Genomic DNA, 22,773 nt, shown 5'->3' with positions numbered 1-22,773 from the left:
AATTTTTGGCACTTTGAGAAGCACCAACACTTTTTACTCTACTAAATTATATATTCCACTAATTTAGCTGCCTATTGGAATTTCTTATCCTCTACAAAATCTCACACATTTAATGTCTTAGATATTGACGACCAAAAAAAGAGTCATCTCATTGGCTTTTCACTAAAACTTCAACGGCCAGAAACTAAAATGTGTTCGGGTGGTAATTTGAAGAGATAAATTCGAAAGTAAGGGATTCAATTAGAAAAAGAAAAAAAAGATTGTATTCTATTAACAATATTTTGTTTTTGTCCCCCATTCGAAAATTGAATTTCAATTTAAAAAATTGTTCGAGAGGTATTTAGTACTGTATTTGCAAATTAATAGTATTTACTAAGTAAAAATAAAAAATACTATTAATTAATTTATTAATATATATGTTACAAAATTTTATGTAATTATTATTTTACAATATGATTTATAATATATTATGTTTTATGTTATGGGGTAAAAAAGTCTAGTTTCTGTAATTTGAATTCCTTAATTTAAACAATATGAATTGCCTCTAGAAATTTGAATTCTTCCATCTCTAAAGAAGATAGATATAAAAGAAGATATAAGCGGTGACCTTGGGTTTTTTTCTCTATTTAAATTCTTCCATACTTATAATGAAGTACCCTACAAAACATACTTTTTGCTATATTTCAAACTTTGATTCAGATTTAAGCATCCGAGTGTGTGGCTCTACACTCGTATGTAATTTTTGCACATCTTTTTATTTTGTAAGTTTGACCAAATCTCTTTTATTCTAAAAGATTTATACAAATTTGGTAAATCTAATAGGTCATATTTATGCCTAACATTTTATATATTTTAATTTTAACAAAAAAAAAAATTCTACCATAAAATAGTGTATTCACCAAAGTTTCTATCTATTTCAACTTAATCCATCATTTTAAAATTTCAAATTTACTTTTCATGATTCTCGTTTTGGTATATAGATATTTACTAAATCCATTCGATCCAACAAATCTCAAAACCAAAAACAAAATTTACCTACCAAATACGTCCTAATTTTTCTTAAAGAAAGAATCTTATACACTAAAACTATATATTTTAAACCTCTAATCTTTACTTTTACACATAAATATCAAAGACGTTCACACCATTTACAAAAACAAAAACAAGAAGAAAGCAAGACGATGAAATGAAATAAATTGAAATTGATAGAAGAAAATGAATGAATGAGAACACGTGGCAGGTTGTTGAGTCCCCTCCCTCTCCACACCACCGTGTACCAATTTTTAATTAATTTTTTTACCAATCGGAATCGGACCCTTTTCTTTTTGCCATTCAATTCCTTCACCCATTTCCTGAGGCTCCGCTTAAACGCCATTTCTCTCTTCTCTCTCTCTCCTCTTTCTTGAATTATTACTACTGTCACGCACACAGTACACAGATCCATCGTCCATGGCGCCATTTCTCCATTCTCCAATTATAAGGCCTCTATTTCCTCTTCCTCCTCCAAAACCCACCACCCACTGACCGGAAAATGCCAATGCCGCTCGCGGCCTTCTTCTTCACTTCCTGCGTTGGATTTGAAGTTGGTTTAGCGCTTCGAGAAATTTGAATAAAGAAATGATTATGCGATTCATGGGGAGGAGAAAAGAATCGTTCATTTTCAGAGGGGTTCACGTGAAGGGTTTTTTTTTTTGGCGCGATGTCCGTGAGTAGTTTTCTTTGCAGTCAGTACAGTCGGTGATTTCCCGAGGGCGTCGCCATTGGAGACCATTTCGTGTTCTTCTCTGCAGTTCACTCCATGTTTACACAAGGTGAGACTGAGACTGAGACTGAGACTGGGATTGTTCTCCATGACTGTGTTTTTCATTGTTGTTTCGGTCAAACGTATTTAAGACTCTGAAAATGACTCCCACTGGCGCCGGTTTTGGATGTTTTTTGAGAGTTAAGGCGCCAGCACCGAGTAGATGAAGGAAGGAAGAGGAAGGGGAATGGGAATATTTCTTGTAAGATTTCTTTCCATTTTTGTTTCTTTCATTGGGTTGATTTGATTTCTGTGATTTCTGCGTCGAAGATTCGCATTTCAGATCGTGATTTCCGTTCGTAGTTCTCTCCGATGAAACTTCGGTACTCTCCGTTGTTCTTCGCGTTGTTGGTTTGCGTACTGCCTCATGTCCGAGCAGGGGATGCTGAAGCTCTGCTAGCGCTGAAGGAATCTCTCGACGCTGGAAACTCGCTGCCATGGCGAGCAAGCGGAAGCTCTGTCTGCGAATGGGAAGGCGTGAAAGAGTGCACGAATGGGCGAGTTACTAAACTCGTTTTGGAGCATCTGAATCTCTCTGGTGTTCTTAGCCAAAAGATTTTGAATCGTTTGGATCAGCTTCGTGTTCTTAGTTTCAAAGGGAATTCACTTTCCGGCGAAATCCCTGACCTCTCGGGTCTCGTTAATCTCAAGTCCCTCTACTTAAGCAACAACAACTTTTCCGGCCAGTTTCCGAGCTCCATCTCCGGACTCCACCGCCTGAAAGTCGTCGCTCTTTCCGGTAACCAAATCTCCGGCCCCATTCCCGACTCGCTCCTCAAGCTCCGCCGTCTCTACGTTCTACACCTGCAGGACAACCTACTCACCGGCGCCATCCCTCCGTTCAACCAAACCAGTCTCCGATTCTTCAATGTGTCTAACAACCGCCTCTCCGGTGACATCCCAGTAACCCCCGCCTTGGTCCGGTTCAACGCGTCGTCATTTTCCGGCAACCTGGAACTCTGCGGAGAACAGATTCAGAATACCTGTGGAAATGGTGCAGTTTCGCCATCGTTGAGCTTGAGCCCCTCTTACCCACAAACCCCGGGCTCAAGCTCGTCTTCAAGACGCACCAAATTGGTCAAAATAATAGCAGGAAGCGTTGGTGGGTTTGTGGGGTTGCTAATGTGCATTCTTCTACTGTGTATGATTTGTAAATGTAGGGAAAGAAAGAGCCTGGCGGAGGTTAGGAGTAAAGGAATCGGCGACGAAGGGGCGGCGATGGAGGAAGCATCCGGGGCCGGAACCGCCGGCGGTGGTAGAGGAGGTAACAACGGAGGAAAGCAAGTGGGATTTTCATGGGAAAGTGAAGGACTGGGGAGTCTGGTGTTCTGCGGAGCAGGAGATCAGAAAATGACATACAGCTTGGAAGATCTGCTGAAAGCTTCGGCGGAGACATTGGGCAGAGGGACCATTGGGAGCACATACAAGGCGGTGATGGAATCTGGGTATATTGTGACAGTGAAACGGCTGAAGGATGCGAGGTACCCACGAGCCGAGGAGTTCGGACGGCAGATGGAGGTTCTTGGGCGGCTCAGACACCCCAATTTGGTCCCTCTCAGAGCCTATTTCCAGGCTAAGGAGGAACGCCTGCTCGTATACGATTATTTCCCTAATGGCAGCCTCTTCTCTCTCATCCATGGTAAGTAGTGTCGGTCACCTTACAACTTTTTTAATCATGTTCTTGTTGAAATTTTGCTGACTATTTGATTTGCAATTGCTGCCACACGAGTTGAGTATTGGGTCTTGGGTCTTGTGTGTTAATGCTGAAAAGTCTATTACCGATAGTAAACTGTTAAGTTAGCCATTGAAGTACGAATCTGATGTCTTGTTGAGAAATGGGTATTCTGCTAAGGGACAAAAAGAAAATGATTTTCCGTACCCAACTTGATTTGATTCTGTTATATGAAAACTGTGTGATTAAATCTAAACAATTGAGACAAGTTTCAATGAAAGTGTATAATTATACTAGTTGGCTCGGCCAGGCTCCCCTAAGCCATGCTGACATAACTCAAAGTTTCACAGAAAAGCGTGGGGGACATGCTCTGGTAAAAGCTAACCTCGTGTCTTGTGGTAGACTTGGGCAAAAGTTGAGATTCACAGATCACGTGGCTTTCCCCATACTCCCGTTGCCTCTCACCTTTTACTAGTTTTGTTGACATGCTTGTGCAGTTATGCTCCGTCCACCCCTTTCATGTTCTTTTTTCTAGGAACACACTGCTGATGATGAAAATAAAGGGTTAAATATGGGTGAAAGGTCTTAATCCTTGTGCTTTTGAGAATGATCAGGGACATGATTATACATTCATTATTGTATCATTGTCTTGTGATGGGCCCGCATTATTATGTGCATCATACCATAGTACTCTGTACTGCATACCACACATTATGTTTTCCCATTACATAGATCTGCCAGGATTTCCATCCAGCTTAATAACGACAATGTCCATTATTTTCATGTCCCTACTTTTCAAATGTATGAATATGATTAAAAAGTTGAGTTCTTGATTTGGGGAAACGGATATTGGCCTTAATTTGGATGACAACTCATCTTTCAAACCTCAGCCCATTAATCTCCAATTGGATTTAGAGTTATGTGCTTAAAATATGCCATTGTTTTCATGCTTGTAGTAGTGTTCTTGTGCTTATTTTATTCCCTTTATTTTCTCTCTTTTGTCCCTTTCACATGGCATTTTCATCATAACTCTGAGTTTGCCGATATTGCTGACCAGTCGACTTGTTTGAAATTTTAGGCAAGTTGACCTTAAGCTTTTCCATTTTGTTTTATCATTATTTTACTTGTTTCTTCCTTCTTCTAAATTTAAGCCATTAAAATGTCCAAATATTTCTAGTCAAAATGAGATTCCCTGAAAATTTTCCTGATCTGTTTCTTTTTCCCCTTGGAAGAAGAGGTCCAGAGGACGGTGCTAGAATGGAGATTCTCTGAGACTTTGAGCTATCATTGATTCATTATTGATATAAAACATGGACTTTCTAGTTTGGTAAAATGTCCATATCAGACACTTGGACATTTCAACCCATTTGAAACACTTGAAGTTTTTACGTTTGGTTGAAAAAAAATGGTTGACAAAGAAAAGGAAAAATATATAAGAAAAATAATAAAATTCGAATACGAAAACATCAGACTTGTTTTAAACATGCAAGCATATAAGCATAAATGATTTTTAAATTTCTTTTTCATATGATTTGTCATCTAGGAAAATATATATTTCGTTTTAGATCTTTTTCGAATCTTTTGTTATAAGGTATTGCATGACTAAAAATATGTGATTGATTTCTTCTTCGTCATGAAGCTTTGCATACGCCATTACTTCTTACAATCTTTCAAACATAAATACCATAAATCAAAATATATTTTTAATATGAAAATCATTGGAATGAATGATAATATTCAAATATGCTTAAAAGATGTTTCCTTTAATAATGCATCTTTGTTGTGTCTATGCTCTAATTTTTCAGAAAATGATGTCCCTCTATATCTGTGCTTCGAGACATCAGTCCTTATGTGCAAGTGCATAACATTCATGTCTTATTTCTTAAATTGTATTCCTTTTTCCGTAAGAATTATGGTTTGTTTACTTCAGAAACTGATAGTTCTGTTTATTTGCGTAGTCTAGTTGTTTTGCTTGGCTTCTGCTTCGCATATTATCTTTGTTGGTTCCATCTATTAGTTTCACGCTTTTTTATATGTTTTCGGCTTCCTTATCATTTTAGTCCACTGAATGATGTTGAAATTGTGATTTAGTACTTGTTGAATTAAATTTTGTAATTGCCATGTGATACTTCTATGAACGTTCTCTGAAATTTGTAGATCCATAACATAATGTGCATCTGGGCATTCTTAGTTAGTGAAACTCCTCTTGCTTTCACCAATAATTTGTTTTAAGATACCGTTACAGGATCGAGAACTTCAGGTGGCGGAAAGCCTCTTCATTGGACATCCTGCCTCAAAATAGCTGAAGACTTGGCCAATGGTCTTCTGCATATCCACCAGAACCCTGGCTTAACCCATGGAAACCTGAAATCCTCAAATGTACTATTAGGATCTGATTTCGAGTCATGCCTTACTGATTATGGTCTTAATTTATTCCGAGATCCCGATTCACTGGAAGAACCCAGTGCAACTTCACTCTTTTACCGAGCTCCCGAATGCCGCGACATCCGTAAGCCATCCACACAACAAGCTGACGTCTATAGCTTTGGTGTTCTTCTGTTGGAGCTTCTAACAGGAAAAACGCCATTTCAAGATCTAGTCCAAGAACATGGTTCCGATATTCCCAAGTGGGTTAATTCAGTTAGGGAAGAAGAGACGGAATCTGGGGACGACCCGGCTTCTGGAAACGAGGCATCGGAAGAGAAACTCCAAGCTCTTTTGAACATTGCAATGGCCTGCGTTTCACTCACACCGCATAACCGACCTACGATGAGGGAAGTTCTAAAGATGATAAGAGATACAAGAGCAGAGGCTCAAATCTCATCCAACAGTAGTGACCATTCACCAGGGAGATGGTCGGATATTGTCCAGAGTTTGCCCAGGGAAGAACATTTAAGTATTTGAATGGCTTCCATCTTACAAGTATGCATTTTGATTATTATTGTTGTTGCTGCTGCTGTTATTGATTTTCATTTTTAACGAATCTTGATTCTTGATCTAGGATATTAGAGAGTGTAAAGTTGTTAGATTTTATCAGTAGAGGTTCTTCTTTCGGCTAGTTTCGAGTTTCTATAAAGCGAGAAGCGGAGTTGGAGCTGATGCACATGGTTCGTCGTTGTCTTGAGCTCTCGATGCACATTTGACGCGAAACAGGTAATTTATCTCTAGAAGAGTTGGAAGTGTAGCGTTTTTAGGTGATTCAATGTCATTATTCCAACCCAATTATTTGCTTCATATTGTTCAATGAATATACATTTCACACACAGTGCAGTGCAGTTGATGATTTTTTCCATCAATAATGGTTATCAGTTATTTGATCTTCATGCTTGTTTTGAGTCCTTTATGGAGTTGGTTGACAAGAACAAAGACCAAAGGCCACTAGGATGTAAGTGGATGGTCAAGAGAAACCTGGATACCTTAGATGGTGAGGAGTGTTTTCAAGTAAAATAATCGAAGAAAACAGTTAAAGGCATGTTCGGGAGTGATTTTAGTATGGTCAAAATCACTTTTCACGTTTTCTAAAGTCACTTGAATATCATTATCAAACAGCACAATTTTAAATGAAGCTGGTTTTGACAATGACAGAAGTGATTTTGTTTATGTTATAATTGTTTCCAAACAAGCGATGATATTGTAAATAAATATTAGTTACCAACTAATTATTTAGTTTAATTTAAAATAATATTATTTAATTATTTAATATTTCTGTTATAAAATTTGTATAATTATTGTTTTTTCAGTACTGTAATTATTATTTTAAATGTTATATAGTTTGTAATATATTTTACCTGTTTTAATTTTAACAAAAATAACATGCAATAATATATTTATTAAAGTTTTTTTTAATGTAATTATGTATTTTAAAGTTTCAAAGTTTCAAATTCTCTAGCTTGCGGATTCTGTATATATAAAGTTGGAATACAAATTTTGCCTCTCTCTAGAACATTTCTTACTCCACCTCTGGCTATCAGAAAAGGAATTTGGTTGAAGAGAATACTTAAAAACTTAATAGATAAATGAATTAATTAATTAAGATTTATTGTGACAATTAAAGTGCAATTCTCTAAATAAAAATCCAGTGTTCAACCAGAGCAGATTAACAAGAAGTTGTATTTTGTTCAAAACAGCTGAGAAAATGAACTTGCACTGTGAAGAAAACTCAGCAAATATGTTAAAGCTATTAACAATACCAATTCTTGGAATCAAATTTAAAATTAGACTTTTGGAATTTATCACAGTTATAGAATATACTAAATAAGTCCAACCAAATAGCACAACAAAACGAGTAGTCCAACTCACCACTGTTATTTTGTACTCTATTATTAGTGATATATGTATTAACCGATTGAGCTGGTAATTTATTGTATATCGTCGGCTAAGTATTTTGGATTCGATAGTATTTAACTAATATCATAATAGAAGATCTTGTGTTCACATCCTTGAAATTATATTCTCTCTGACTCCAATTAACATTGATAATCATCTGTTGTGCTTTGTGCTAATAACCAAGCGCTTAAGTGAAAGGAAATATTAAGAACTCATCACCTTACTATTAAAGTATAGTCAAAGTGGTCAAAATATATATTTTCGATTAGAAAGTTGGAATTTTGAATTTTCACGTCTACATGTTGAACTAAAAAGAAAAAACTTCAGCTCTTAGATTCCGTGGTAGTTTAACCAAAGAGTCCATAAATTTTCTTATTTAGGGAATATTCTTGTAACTTGCTAAACGTTAGTGAATTGGTTCATCTTGAGCAAGTGGAGCAAGTGAATGTAAGTTTGGAGACTTTTTTAGACTAACCTTCAACTTTATTTTCACAATTTTATTTTATTAATATATATATAATATATATATAATATAATTAGGAGTTAGAGTTTTGCTCTTCTATATCCAGGGACACTTGCGCCGAACTTGGAGACATGAAGGATTTTTTATATTAAATTCATCAGAAAGTTCGAAATTGAGACCTCTAAATCAATATATCAAGAAATCCCAAACCGTGGTAAATTGGAGTGCCCATTGGGATTTATTTTCACAATTTTATTTTATTTTATTTTTAACATTTGAACTTCTCTGTTTATTTTCTTCATCTCCAACTTTTTTTATGTTTTATTACAATCCATATACTTTTAAATGTTTTGATATATAATATATAAACTTTGTATAAAGTTGTCAATTCGAAGACTTTGACATGCCTCATCCGCCCGCCTTGCAATGCTTTTCCATTCTCAACTCACCCAACAAACATCCACCTCCTTCTTTTATCGGGACGAGCCATTTCTTCGAAAGGGGAGCGATCGTAGGCAATCTCGTCTCCCCAAACATGCTACAATTATGCAAGTTAGACTATTTTTTATCCTCAAAAACAACCAACCAAACAACCATATTAGTGAATAAAGCATCTATTATATTCTCCACGTATTAAATTTTTGTTAAATGATTTATAGAAAAATTAACCACCATTAGTAAGTTTTAAGATTGAAATAGGATTTTAAATTATTTTTACAATGGGTGGAAGTCATTCAAAAGGAATCCTCATTTTATTTATATCAAATAATCAATTGTTTACCATCTAAAATCTCTTAAAAGCAAATCCAAAAAATTTTCACCCACTCTTTTATTTTTTTTTTTTCTATCAACATGATCTTTAGTCATTCATAAGCCTCCCCCAAATTCCCAATCAGAAATATTGATTGAAGAAAATTAATTTTTTTTTTAAACAAAGCATCTTCATTTAGAGTTAGCTCAAAACACACCTTCTGTAATAATCTTAATATATTATTACTCACTAAACATATTTTTTTATTCTTTCTACAATAGAGAGGCACTACCACAACTTGATCATCAACTTTTTAGTTTTTAATCAGACAAGTGTCACTCTTCATAGAAGTTTAGATTTTTATTTTACTATGAATTTTGAAGCATATTCAATTTAGTTTTTAAATTTTCAAGTATATTATTGAGGCGCTGGAATATATGGCAAAAACTATATATAATTAATTGCTAACAACATCATTCTAGCAAAAAAAAAAAAAAAAAAAAAAAGACACTCGTGGAATAGACTAAAATAACCTTGAAATTGACAATAGTTTTTTCTTGGTACCATGTTTTAACCCCCATATGCCATCTATCAATAATGATAGACATATTCACTAATGGACACTAATAGAAGTTCTATCAATGTCTGTCAGTAATATACGAGGATAAAAATTAATTTGTCTTAAAAGATCTAAATAGGCGTGTGAAAATTTTGAAAAAAATTATCGTAAGTATTTGTAATAACCTGTTGTTATATTTTTAAATTTGGCAAATGTGAATTGCCACTCTTTAAAATATTCCTATACTTTTTGTCCATTAGGTCTAGTTTGATACTTTTTTTTTTGGTTATTTTCAATTTCTTGTTTATTGTTTCAACTTTTTTTAAAGAAAAACAATCTATTTACTTGTTTTTTTTTTAATTGAAAAGGATTTTTGTTCTTCTTCTCACAAATATTAAATTTAAAAAATATATAATTTAGTTTTGAAATATCTTTTTCTAATAATTTTTTAAATTACGTTTATTTAATTTTTTTAATTATTTACTATGCAATTTACGAGTAAAAAAATTATAAAATAATACTCTGAAAACTAGAAAGGAGAACATGGAACTAGTTTTTGTGTTTCAAAAACTTTTATACAATTTTTTTTTGATGTTTCTTAAAAATGAAAAATGAGAAATTGTAAAAATTATCGAACACTTATATTTCTAATAGAAAACTGTAAACAAGAAACATGAATATTATTAAAAAAACCTCTTTCTTTCAAGTTTTATGTTTTAGTTGATACTTCTACTAAAAATAATAAACAATATTAATATTTTAATCGATTATCATTAATTTAAAAAAAAATCTAAATTCATTTGAAAAAGTTAACACATAATTAGATGGGGCTTCAAATACTTATCTAAGTATCTATTAATCGTGTAAATAAACAAAATATGTACTTATGTCCTGTTTTCATTAAATAATTTATAAAAAAAGGTAATGACAATGATTAAATAATTTACAAAAATATTGAAAAGGTTAGAGTCTAAAAATAGAATAAAAGTTAAGAATCCTAATAGAATTTCAACTTTTTTTCAGAAACTAAATGATAATTTAATATTCATTTATTCATTTCTTTTCCATCATATTAATTGTTTTTTATTATTAATTTTTTTAGTACTACAAATTGGATGATGATTCAAACTTATGACCTCTTCATTGTAGACTGGTGTTAATTACCGTTAATCTAAGCTCATGTTGACAATTATAATAATCCTTAGAAAAGAAGACCTCTAAATTCATATTATCATTTCTCCCATTTTTGGAAGAAAAAAATCGTATTACATATCGTATTAAATGGTTTTAAAAATTTTTGAAATATTATATCAATTGTACTTGCATTGGTTTGGAATTACCGATCTACTTGTTTATATATAATTTAAGATGAATTTGATAAACAACTTTCCTTATTTGCTTCCAACAGGTTAAGACATGTATTCTCGATCAAAGGTCGACATATTCAGATCTCCACTCACATATATGGTTAAACTCAATGATTTTAACATGTTAGCAGCAGAGTTCTAAATTTCGAGCAACACGTTGATATATCGCTCGACATGTCGACGTGTCGAACACCTCAACATCAACCGGGGGGAGAATGTCGTTTTCCCTTCAATGTCGACGAATTGTCGGGACCTCGACATTTCCATCGATATCGACATTTTGAACCTTGGTTAATGAGCAATTTTACTAAAATCATTCTAAACCTAAAGATTATGCCTATTCTATCGCGTTATTTTCTACCCGTTAGAATTTTAATGTTTTATATTTCTGAAAGAATCAAATCTAAACTATTTAGATAGAATAATATAATATAGGTGCTTATTTTGTTCAATGTGAGAAAATCAATTATCTATTAAGATATATAGCTAAATATTATAATTTTGAAGCTAAAAAACAAAAAGATACCCTAAATGCAAAATTTTAATTTGAGCATAATTTTTTTTTTTTTTTTTTTGTAACCTTCAATAAACTAGAGTACATTTTTCTTGAGCACCTTTTCTAGAAATTTTTTCAAAGACTTTTTTTTTATTTCTTAAAAAGTTACCTCCAAAAGTAAAAAGTTGACTACCATTTTTATTTTTAACCATTTAAAAGCTTTCTTTATAAGTAAACCCAAAATATTCTTAGAAAATATTTAGAAAAATAAATTTTACCTTTTTTAGAATAATAAAATAGATATATGCCTGCATAGCTACTTTTTAAAAAAATTTCTTCATGCATGGTTCTTTTTTTCTCCCTTAATTCTTTGGTTAACTTCAAACATACACATTTCACATTAGATTATTTATTGTGTGGATCTATCAGATTCATTCACTTGCACATATTTCATGCATAGGTTGTTTTTCAACAAAAAATATTTTAGCTCAAGTACATTGATTGAAATGTTCCTTTTTTTTTTAATAAGATTACAAATTAAGCCCCTAAGTATCTAGCTATTTAGCTCTTAAATCTTATGTAAAAAAAAAAAAAATTCAGTGCACCTCGACTTATCTCATAGAACAATCGTTTGACACTAGTATATATACATATAGGAGGTTAAGTCTTAAACCTTAAATAATTATAAGGATAAGTACACAAATAGACCATTTATTGATTCTAATTACATAACTTTCTAATACCTATCAATTTTACACTTTTGTCAATTGTCGGACCCATCGAGGAAAAGTCCATTTTTAAATTAAATATATATTTTATCAACAAATAAAAGTATCCCTACAATCAAGCAAGCAATCATAAATAGGAAACTAAAATCTGGTGCGATTTGGTTAAATGAACCCGAATATTTCATTTAGCCGACGAGAAACATTGTTTTTCAGCATTGCATGCAGATGGCATTAAATATGGGTCGTTGCCACTCGGAGTTGTACCAGTCGCGTTGTCACCGGTGAACGTGCTGCAGATCTGGATCGTCACCGTTCAAGAAGAAGAGAGAAAATTAGAATTTATATAACCTAATAAATATATTAACGACATGTTCTTCTGTTCTCTGAGTCTGAGGAGCTCTCAGTTTTTTTTGGGCTACTTGGAATTACTGAAATCATGTTCCTACGTTGGGTGAACGGTCTATAGTCTGGCTCGGGAGTTGGACATCTGATTATATATGCTCTTTTCGGTCGGTGAATCTTCGGCAGTCTAGAAGGGCAGACACGGATGCTAGGTTTCTTGCAGGTGGGATTGGGATAGTTATTCGGGATACCACCAGTCATCTTCTCGTGGTAGCTTCGTCATCCCTCCCCCATATGTGTGGCCTCCACTTGGCTTGTGAAGCGGGCTTTCGAGCTATCCTTCTAGAGTCGGACTCCTTGCGGTGTTTCCAGTCTCTCACTCAGGACACCTCTAAGGTGGGGTGTCTCCTCAGGCATTGTTAATTATTTGTTGGATATGGTTTGCTTCTCCTCCACTCATCGTGAAGGTAATGTCGTAGCCCATGAGGATCGCATTTGGATTGGAAGGGGTTTCATATGAAATTTTCCTTTAAATTGCTTCTAATTGTTCTCTTTCCCTTTCTTAGTTGGTTTCTGATGTACCTCTTAAAAAAAGAGTGAATTAGATTAAAAAGTATTAACCTTTCAGAGGAGTATAGAAAATTTATTATATAATGATGGTTGAAATCTTCAAATAGACGCTAGAGAAAAAATAATATAAGACATCGGACTGAAAGAACCAAATCCCGATTGAATATAGAAAAAATAGAGAGTTTTGAATTGCCGCCTCCCAACAAAAGTGGGGAAATTTTTTGAATCACGAGAACAAATAAGATTGAATTTGGGGAAATTTAAAAAAACAAAATAATTATCATCGCCCTACAAAAGTGAGTGAAATGGAAAGGTCTGGAAATATTTTTTTTATAAAAGTCGAGGAAAAAATAGAATGGGCCCACATGAGATTGAGCGTAGTTTATCATACTACTAAAAATGACATCAGAAAACCAAAAAGACGCCAGAAAATTCAAACAAACGCTCTAAAATTAAGTAAAAATAAATTTGAAAAATATAAATCTTTAATAAATGTAGGAATGTTTTGCCTTAATTGAAAAAAAATATATATATATATATGGAAAGTATGAATAAAAATAAACATAAAATATATTGATGGTTGAAATTAAAAAAGGGTAATATGGTAAAAATAAAAAAAAGATAATATGGTCCAAAAAAATTTTGAAAATCTAAAAGTGAAAATTTTTTATCTAAATAGAGTTGTGAAAAATTGGTTGTGAAAAAACCCTCCAACGACAATTCCTCGTAATTGTAAGGCTAAACTACAAGTTTAGTTCAAGAACTTATTATAATACTTTTTAAAGTTCAATAATCTAATAAATACAAGTTCAAACCTCCCCACCTTATGTTGTAAAAAAAAAAAAGATACAAGTTCAAATCTTAAAAACTAAACTTATAATTTATTTCATATTTAATTAAACCCTTAAGTTAAAGGACATTAATAACCTAGAATCCGTTGCAAGTGCCACTTTATTTTATCCACCTAACTACTTTCTTCTATCATCCGTCTACCAAGTTATATCAAATCAACCAACATTTAACCAATAGATATACCAACATCATTTATTTAACAACATTAATAACATAAACTACATGAGAGTACAAACGATTTTAAGTCCAGATACATAATAATCTTTTAAAAGTTTAACGACTAAATAGATACGACCATTCAACCATTTTCCAAAACAACCTCTAAGCAGCTCCTAAACTTTATTCCATTCCATCCAATGAATGATGTTCAAGAAACATCCTCAACATGATATAATTGGAACTTGCGGGTACTGGTGCATTAACCTTAAGAGATACTAGAGAAAAATCTTGAAACTCAATCCTCCATGACTTGAAGAAATTTGAGCCCCACCTCTGGATTTCTGTCATCGCCATAAATTCCCCATTAATTGGACTTCGACAAGACGCACCTGTAAATTATCAACCTCATCTTCCATCCATCTTCCAACAAGAGCAGAGAAGAAATAAGAAATAAAACTGACAAAACAAAATGAAGAATCCAGACATGGCAGGTTTGATTAGGTGTACAGAGGAAGAAAAAAACAATGGCGTTTTGGAGCAACAACTCACCAATTATGCACAAAGAAAAGAACCAGAAGAGCATAAACAAATTATTTAAGAAACTAAATAAAAAATCTGGAAGAATAGAACATTCTACTTCATATGGGCCTACTGCCAATTGGGAACAAACTTGCTACATGACAACAAAAGGGTCCCAATATAAACTTTTATTGTCCCCCAAAAGTCAAAAAGTTGAAGGTAGGTTTGGATCTTTCCTTTGCATCGTTTTCCCACTTTCTAAGGTACGGTCCTCCATTGTTAATATTATAAGAGATCGAAACAGACCTTGTCTTCCCAAATTTTTGTGAGAACATGGAAGGAGAGAGAATCAATATTTTCGCGACAATTGTCACTATATGGGAGCTCCTATACAGTGTCCTCTTCTGTTATCTTTGTCTTCTTCCACTTGTGCTCTTCCTCCTCCCCACAATTTAAGACCCAACTTCTCTTTTTCCACAAACAGGGAATATAAAGAGCACTCCTCAGTCCTCAGTTTCATAACTTTTGTAGGAAAGCCACATGTTTAAGGAAGACACTGCTATGATGGACTCCAATCCACCTCTCTTCCATCAATATGAGTTGCTTTTGCAATCCACAGCACACTTGCAACCATTTAACAATGGAAATCAACCAACTAGCTCTGTCATGGAGGAATGTCAGCTCCCTATGATTGATCTTAAAGGTTTGGAAAGTAGCAATGAAAGGGAGAGGATGGCTTGCACTAGAGAGATTTTTAGGGCATCTGCAGAATGGGGATTCTTCCAAGTGATTAACCATGGGATACCCACAGAGCTGCTGAGCAGAATGAGCAAAGAACAAATGAAGTTGTTTGGGACATCCTTTGAGAGGAAATCTACCAGTGGGATTTTGGATAATTCTTACAGATGGGGAACACCTACTGCAACTCACCCAAACCAGTTCTCTTGGTCTGAAGCTTTTCACATTCCCCTCCGAAAGGTCTCTGAAGCTGCCTGCTATGGAGAGTCCATTTCTTTAAGGTATCACTATCAAATTTGTCACCCTTCTCCCAACTCTGCGTCCATTTTATTTAGTTCCCATACTTTAAACATTGTCCGTCTTTAAACTTAAAAAGTTTAACTACATCCTTAAATTCTAATATGGCATGCTTGTTAGTCTGTCCAAATACACACGGCAATTCAAATTTTAGGAACGTAAATGAAATTTTTTCAAGTTCAATGACTAAACCAAAACAATATCCAAAGTATTAGGAGGACTATATTTATAATCTAACTTAATATCTTTTACACTATAATATCCATGCACTTTTCATCCACATCCCGCAAACTTGAAGAGTTTCAGTTCTTTTAAGACATCTTCACAAACAGTTAGGCTACAGAGTAAGTAATGACAGTTCGATATTCCAATAAACCAACATCAAACGGCCACATTTCTCCCACAATTGCACTACGTTACGAAGATGAGGAAAACCCATTACTCAAAACTCACTGACCTTATATCTTTGGACGCCAGGAAAGTGATGGAGGAACTGGCGAGCGCCATGTCGAAGCTAGCAAAGTCGCTGGCAGGAGTTTTGGTGGAGGGTCTGGGCCACCGGAGGGAGGTGTTGGACGATATCTGCGACGAAAGCACGTGCTTCCTCCGGTTGAATCACTACCCGATCTGCCCATTTTCCGGCGAGGTTTCCGGGCTGGTGCCGCACACCGATAGCGATTTTCTGACCATTCTTCATCAAGATTGCGGCGGCGGGCTTCAGCTGATGAAAGGATCGGAATGGGTGGCAGTGAAACCCAATCCAGAAGCCCTCGTCGTCAACATTGGAGATCTTCTCCAGGTAAAAACTCCAATCTTTTGGACTGCATTTAGTATTTCATTCTTATACTATAAGATTTTAATATGGTTAACATAAAATCAACCTTTCACCCAGAGTAGCATAACTTAAATAGTTAATACACTTATTTCTTATTAGAAGGATGTGAGTTCAAATTTTCAACTCAAGAACTTAGTTTAATTAAGTTTTTAATTAAAAATTAAAAATTTAGTTTTTGAATGTCTAATATATTTGTGAAATTTAAAATTTATATCTATTTTCTTAAACTATTAATTTTTTATTTTTTAATTCATGAATTTATTAGACACAAAATTATTGACAGTTCAAAAAATTTTTTAGTACAACATGTATTAGTGAAGATTGAAATTCATAACTTTTTGATTGGAACTATATGTTTTACTTTATGCTTAGATTGGCAAAATTAAATGACTTGGTAGACAAAAATCGTCCTTACTCTACCAACATTACATGTTTTCATGAGCTAGTATTTTCTATTTGTTTGGACTATTCGGTTTAAAACCAAACCAAGTAACAAGTTGGAAAAAAGATGCAAGTTTTCACTTCATCGAGCTATAAGAACCAAATGGAAATCAATTTTATAATTTAACCCTTTTAAAAACAAATAAGTATACTCAAAAACTCAAAAAATATATATATTACATAAATGAAAATAAAAATATTGCTTACGCCCTTAAGATGCATGAAGCCAAACACTTACCCAACCCCTAACCACCATGATTATAAATAATGCATAGATCAATAAATAGACGTAATAGTTAATACCATTAAACATTTTAATTAAAAGCTCATTTTTGTCTCCATAGCTAAAATATTAAATTACATTTTCGACTTCAAAGCTTAAGATTCCAAAGTTGTTATTATTTTTAATTTAGGTTTTGCATTCTTTAAGACACTGTATAATGCATACATCACTTTTTAATTTTATTTAAAATGTCTTAAAAGTTCTATTTCGTCTCTAAGTACTTTAAATTTTTTTAATCAAGTCTCTAGTCTTGTAATAATAATATGAATAATACCTCACCAAATGGATTTTAATTTGATTTAAGTAGAGTTGGTTTAGGGAGGTTGGTCATCAACTTCTACATTTATATTATAAAATACATTGAAAGGAAGAAAAACCTAATAAAATCATAAATAGAAGTTCAACTAATATGACTTTTCTTAATATCTCACTTTTATTTATTTGGTTTAAATATTATTTTCATACTTTCAATTTGGTTCATTTTAATTTCTATATTTTTACCTGTTTGTTCATTTTAATTCTTATGCTCCCAAAGTTTGATTTTGCAATTTTAAAAACTGATCATTTTTATTAAGAGATTTCTATTATGTATAAAATTTGTGTTAAAAAATAAAGACTAAATTGATAATTTTTTAAAAAGTGCAAGAACTATAATGAATGTTTTGAAAATACAAGGACTACAATTAACAAATGTTAAATTTTGATCCTTTAAAATGATCATTATGGTTTATTCATTTTTACTTTTATCATATTTCTTTCAAATATAATTTTAACATGACATTTCTTTGACTAAATTTTTTCAAATGTAATCATAAATTTGTAGTAAAAGATTTCAACTGTGCATCAGATAGGAACTAAAACTAACATTTTGAAAGTAAACTATTTTTTAATGAAAATTCAATTCAACAACTTAACGACAAATAACATAAAATAAATCATTGCAAACAAAAGTCCAAGAAGCAAAATATTAAAAGAGCCAAAATAGGTGTTATACCTGCAGACTTTTAGAGTACTTGTGTGATATCTCCTCATTAACCTTCCAATTGATTCCATTGGTTTGGGTTTGGATCCACTAGAACAGAATCTTGTCCTAAAACCATTCAAATATTAGAACACACACTTTCTTTAGTATTTTTCTCATTCATTTCATCTTTATTTGTTTCTTGTCAAATATCTTCCTCCATAGAGGAAAAGAAATGGTAGAACATGATGCTACATTTACAAACTTACTTCATAAAATATGATAATGCACGATTAACTTCATGTTTTCTTCAAAACTCAGTCAACTTTTTGGATTTAGGATTTAAACCATAAGACATGTCCATTCTCCCATATCTACATCCATTTTTTTAGTATAACGACATGTGGGGTTGGGGATTCAACCATTCGACTTTTTGGTCGGAGATATATGTGCCTCTCATATCCACATCCATAACTTCTATAGCTTAATTATTAAAAACATTTATATATATATAAACCTAAGGTGGTGTCAAAAATGTGAGTTGAGAGTGATTATAGTATAGCAATTAGAAACTCACTAATACAATCGTCATGGACTGATAAGTTGAGCTGCAGGCTTGGAGCAGTGATACCTACAAGAGTGTGAAGCACAGGGTCGTGACGAATGCGATGCGGGAAAGATACTCGATAGCGTACTTCCTCTGCCCTTCGAATCAGTCTCGTATCGGGAGTTACAGACAGCCTTCACCTTATAGACACTTCACCTTTGCAGAATACAGGAGACAAGTCAGAGAAGATGTGGAGAAAACTGGCTACAAAGTAGGTCTTTCGAGATTTCGGATTTAAATTACAGCAACAAGAAGTAAAATATAAAATCAGTAGCAATACCAATTCAACTGAATCACAATAAGATGTAATTGTAATCGTGTCCCCAACAAACCACTGTTATATAAAATCAAAAGCAGTCTGTAAAACAAAGATACATGATATTACAAGTCTTTAAAGAAATCTTATTCGCGCAAAATTGTTCCTGATTTGGCATTGACTAGACTAGCCACTGATACGGGATATATCTATTTCCACGACGTAAAATTTCCAGAAAAAATTCTGATGGCCTAAGGGCTAAGCATGCTTTTTTGTTCTTTTTTTGGGTAAGAAACACTGCAGACAAACATCATTAAAGAGCAAAAAGGAGTATACAGGGTCGGGGAGCACAGTGCACACTACAAAAGCTCTTCCGTTTCTTATCAAAAAAGAAAAGGGAAGAAAGCTACAAAAACAAGGAGAAGAAGGTAGAAGAAGAAGAAGGAAAAAAAAGGACAGAAAAACAGAGAGAGAAGATCACACATCTCTCCTATCTTGGGACTAAAGACAATACCCCAAACAGGGTCAAATTTTTCTCCTAGTAAGTGGCGTTAGGGAGGGAGGGAGGATTAACACTAAGGATTCCAACTCACTTTCTAAAGAGAAACATTAAATTTAGATAACTCAAATGCTACCCTCCACTCCAGTCTTTTGTTTGCTCATTCAAAATTCTGTTACTCCGTTCCAGCCAAATACACCAAAGAGTTAATTTCAAACCACAAGTCCAAACTTCTTTGCTTTCCTCTTGATAGGATGACTACAAAGCATATGAAAGACAATGTCTTCCAACATTGAAAATTCCAAGATATAAAAAAGATTTGTAGAAGAGATTTGGTGGAGCTTTTTCCATGGTCTTGGCTTATCGTGCTATTTTGGAAGTTCTTCCTCCTTTCCAAAACTAAGGGAAGTTTTTGTAGACGAGACAGCTTCTAAGCAATTTTATGAAATATCCAAGTAAAAGGTGACAGGAGAGTTGATTCTCAAGGATGTACAGGAATCTTGGAGTTTGCTGGAATTTGGCCACTTCTAATACATCCATCTAGGCCATTGGGTCTACATTTTTTTTGTGATATTCCTCCTTTTGCGACTTGTAATTTTTTGGTAGCTCTCCTTTTACTTGGGTCTATATTTTTGTATGGCCCTTTTATTTTTCTTTTATTTTTTGCAATCTTTTTTCTTGTTAACTAAAGCGGTTTTTATACTTGAAAAAACACCTTAAACATGCATAAAAACAGTAAAAGATAAGCCATAAGTAAACAACAGCCCGACAAGTGTTGCATCCAAAATAATTAGAGGTAAAATAGTGAAAGATATATACCTCAGATACATCATCTGGATGATATCAGTTAAGACGAAACAGCTGTAGGGATCAGATCAGCCACCTTGTAGTCCAATGTTCCTGGATCCAGAAACATCTTGACATATCTACTCCGTCTTGAGACATCGCTGTGACAGATTTATATGTTTTATTTAGCCAAGAAATATTGCTACCTTATCTTTCAAGCTGCTCTTCTTCTTCATTACTGAGACCACTTCTCCAACATTATCATTATGCCTTTGACTTTGACTTTGACTTTTCAAGTCACAAGCAAATTGTATGTCCTTTGTAACAAATTTGGATTGCTCGTTGTCTGAGGACTTCTTAAGCAAAGGACCCAGAAATAAATCCAGCATGTCCTTTGCAGGATCTCCTGTTCTCCTGACACCTACATCAACCTTTTCACAATCTGAAATTACAGTTGAATCACAAGAAACTGCAGGTTTAAAGTTCAATGAACTCTGCTCACTGTCGTTATTAGTAATAAAAGATCCGTCTGATTGATTCCTGGTGTAGCTCGTTGTTTGATTTAAGCTACTAGATTCAGGTTCTCCATATAATTTGTGTTTACCAGCCCTATCCTCATCAGCTTCAACATACTGCATGCAAATGAAAATAATTATATTCCTGAAAATTAATGCATAATAGTTGTACGAGGGAGTAAATCCACCAAACATTCAACTATCTGTCATTTTCTGATCATACCAATAATGTTAGGCATAAACGTAGGATAAATCGATTACTACTTCATGGGATTGAAACAAAATAAAATGTCTTTGCTATGTAGGAGAGGGTAAACGACCTCTTTTGCAATGACCATCAGATCTTCCACTGTCAATTCTGTATCATCATCACCCTGAAGTTGGACTTCGACATCTAAATTACTTCCAGAGCCCGATTTCTTCAGCCTTTTTCTTTTTTTCAAAGAAGAATCCAGCGGCTTCCTTCCAAGTCTATTTGATTTCTTTGCTGGGACTACCTCAGGGTCATCAGTATTCTCAGCCTTGTCAATTTTACTTGAATTTCTCTTCCTTCCCTTTCTTTTCTTAGATTCACACTCTGGGACGCACAAATCTTCCACCAAAATTTCTGTCTCTGGGCGCAACACAGATTTCGGAGGACACCAAACCGAATCTGCTTCCTTAGTTAGGGAGGCCAGAAAGTCAAGTTGTTCATCTAGATGCTCCTTCTTGTTATCTACATCATTAGGTCGTGGTACTTGGTCATCAGCTCGAGCTCCCAGCATCCACTGCGGTAGACGACGTCCAATTCCTCCATCAGAAGCAACTCTCACCATTTCTTTCTACCTGATGTTATCCTAAACCACTGATACGGACTGTTTGATGCAATATATACGCATACATACATACATATACATAAATCAGTATAACTCCGAGGGCTAACTTCAAACAAAAACGTAGACGTGAAACCTCTTAGAACCAGAAAAAGATATCAAACGTAACGTGCAAGAGATTGCAACAGATACAGACTTTCCCCATTGCTATAACGGGAAAAAATTTCAGACTTCCAGTCCTCTGATTCCCCCATCGAAGTAAGCACTGGGAATCAACAAGTGCTAAAGTTGAGATATTACATGGGTGAGGATAAAGATAATAGCCCTCATATCAACTTAATCGGTAATTGCCTCGAAATATAAAGAATTATACAATTCAGATATCCGTTACACTAAAATTCAAGGATCAAATATTTCAAAGATGGAAAAACCCTTTACGTCCGTCAAATTTCGTAAACTGAAACATCAGAATTCAATCATATTTCAAGAGACCCAATCAAATATCGAAGTGGGGAAGAGAATCAACTGACCTACGAGGTTTGACAAGCTTTCGTGATCTGTTTCGGAAATGGCGACGGAGAACGCCGAATCACCGATTCACAAGGAACCATTGCCCTTTGGTTATCATGAGAAGCCCCCCAACTTTGCTTTCAAATTTAAAAATATGTAATATTTATAATATTTAACCAAAAAAAGGTTAAATTACCCAATTGGTAACTAGAAGGTTTTATTTTTTTAAATACGACAAACATTGAAAGTTTAATTTTCACCATTGAAAAATTTTAAAGAATAAACTAATAATAGTTTATACATAAGTTTGAGAGTTTGATTTTTAGCATTGAAAATTGATTTCAAATTTTTTACTTATAAAAGTTTATTGGGGTGTTTGGTTTTCCGTTTTCAAAACAGGGAGTAGGATTTGTTAAGACAAACTAATATTTGTTTTACAGTTTTATAAACCCGAGTTTGTTACAGTAAATACTATTCACCCTAGGTTTACTGCAGTAAATACTATTTCACCCCATTGCTACAATAATTTATTTCTATCCTAAGTTGCTACAATGTATATTTTGTCTTTATTCTCTCTTCTAAAATGCATTAGTTTTTTAATTGAATATATCAAATAAATGAAGAAATT

The 22,773-nt window shown here is 33.8% G+C and overlaps 3 protein-coding genes across 12 annotated transcripts; 2 read left to right on the top strand and 1 right to left on the bottom strand.

The window, feature by feature from the left end:
* Positions 1–1,146: 1,146 nt before the first annotated feature.
* Positions 1,147–6,794, top strand: LOC111018326 (inactive leucine-rich repeat receptor-like serine/threonine-protein kinase At1g60630). Of its 4 annotated transcripts, none has more exons than XM_088117943.1 (4): positions 1,147–2,003; positions 2,105–3,440; positions 5,707–6,395; positions 6,475–6,794. In XM_088117943.1, exons 1-3 carry the CDS (start codon positions 1,965–1,967, stop codon positions 6,375–6,377), a joined length of 2,046 nt encoding a protein of 681 aa, XP_087974069.1. In that variant the 5' UTR covers positions 1,147–1,964; the 3' UTR covers positions 6,378–6,395; positions 6,475–6,794. The 4 variants fall into 4 exon arrangements, with proteins under 4 accessions (XP_087974069.1, XP_087974068.1, XP_087974070.1 ...); XM_088117942.1 differs by having other exon boundaries at positions 1,149–1,811; positions 1,948–2,003; positions 5,707–6,794; XM_088117944.1 differs by having other exon boundaries at positions 1,151–1,811; positions 2,072–3,440; positions 5,707–6,794.
* A 7,298-nt stretch (positions 6,795–14,092) lies between these two features.
* On the bottom strand, positions 14,093–22,287 carry LOC111018299 (uncharacterized). Of its 7 annotated transcripts, none has more exons than XM_022294333.2 (8): positions 22,166–22,287; positions 21,144–21,900; positions 20,515–20,940; positions 20,342–20,422; positions 18,738–18,923; positions 18,194–18,289; positions 16,098–16,461; positions 14,093–14,506 (listed from the first exon to the last, which is right to left on the bottom strand). In XM_022294333.2, the coding sequence occupies exons 2-4, from the start codon at positions 21,636–21,638 to the stop codon at positions 20,393–20,395; spliced, it is 951 nt and encodes a 316-aa protein (XP_022150025.1). In that variant the 5' UTR covers positions 21,639–21,900; positions 22,166–22,287; the 3' UTR covers positions 14,093–14,506; positions 16,098–16,461; positions 18,194–18,289; positions 18,738–18,923; positions 20,342–20,392. The 7 variants fall into 7 exon arrangements, with proteins under 7 accessions (XP_022150025.1, XP_087973816.1, XP_087973817.1 ...); XM_088117690.1 differs by having other exon boundaries at positions 21,144–21,677; XM_088117691.1 differs by having other exon boundaries at positions 14,093–14,475; positions 21,144–21,677.
* LOC111018306 (gibberellin 2-beta-dioxygenase 6) lies at positions 14,941–20,178 on the top strand. Its single transcript, XM_022294342.2, has 3 exons — positions 14,941–15,624; positions 16,118–16,439; positions 18,775–20,178. Exons 1-3 carry the CDS (start codon positions 15,146–15,148, stop codon positions 19,003–19,005), a joined length of 1,032 nt encoding a protein of 343 aa, XP_022150034.2. The 5' UTR covers positions 14,941–15,145; the 3' UTR covers positions 19,006–20,178.
* Positions 22,288–22,773: the final 486 nt, after the last annotated feature.

Source organism: Momordica charantia (genome assembly GCF_013281855.1).
Source record: "Momordica charantia cultivar OHB3-1 chromosome 9 unlocalized genomic scaffold, Mcharantia_2.0 BLBB01000009.1, whole genome shotgun sequence".
Classification (NCBI taxonomy): domain Eukaryota; kingdom Viridiplantae; phylum Streptophyta; class Magnoliopsida; order Cucurbitales; family Cucurbitaceae; genus Momordica; species Momordica charantia.
The sequence above is the reverse complement of the archived record's forward strand: the minus strand, read 5'-3'. Positions and strand labels throughout refer to the sequence as shown.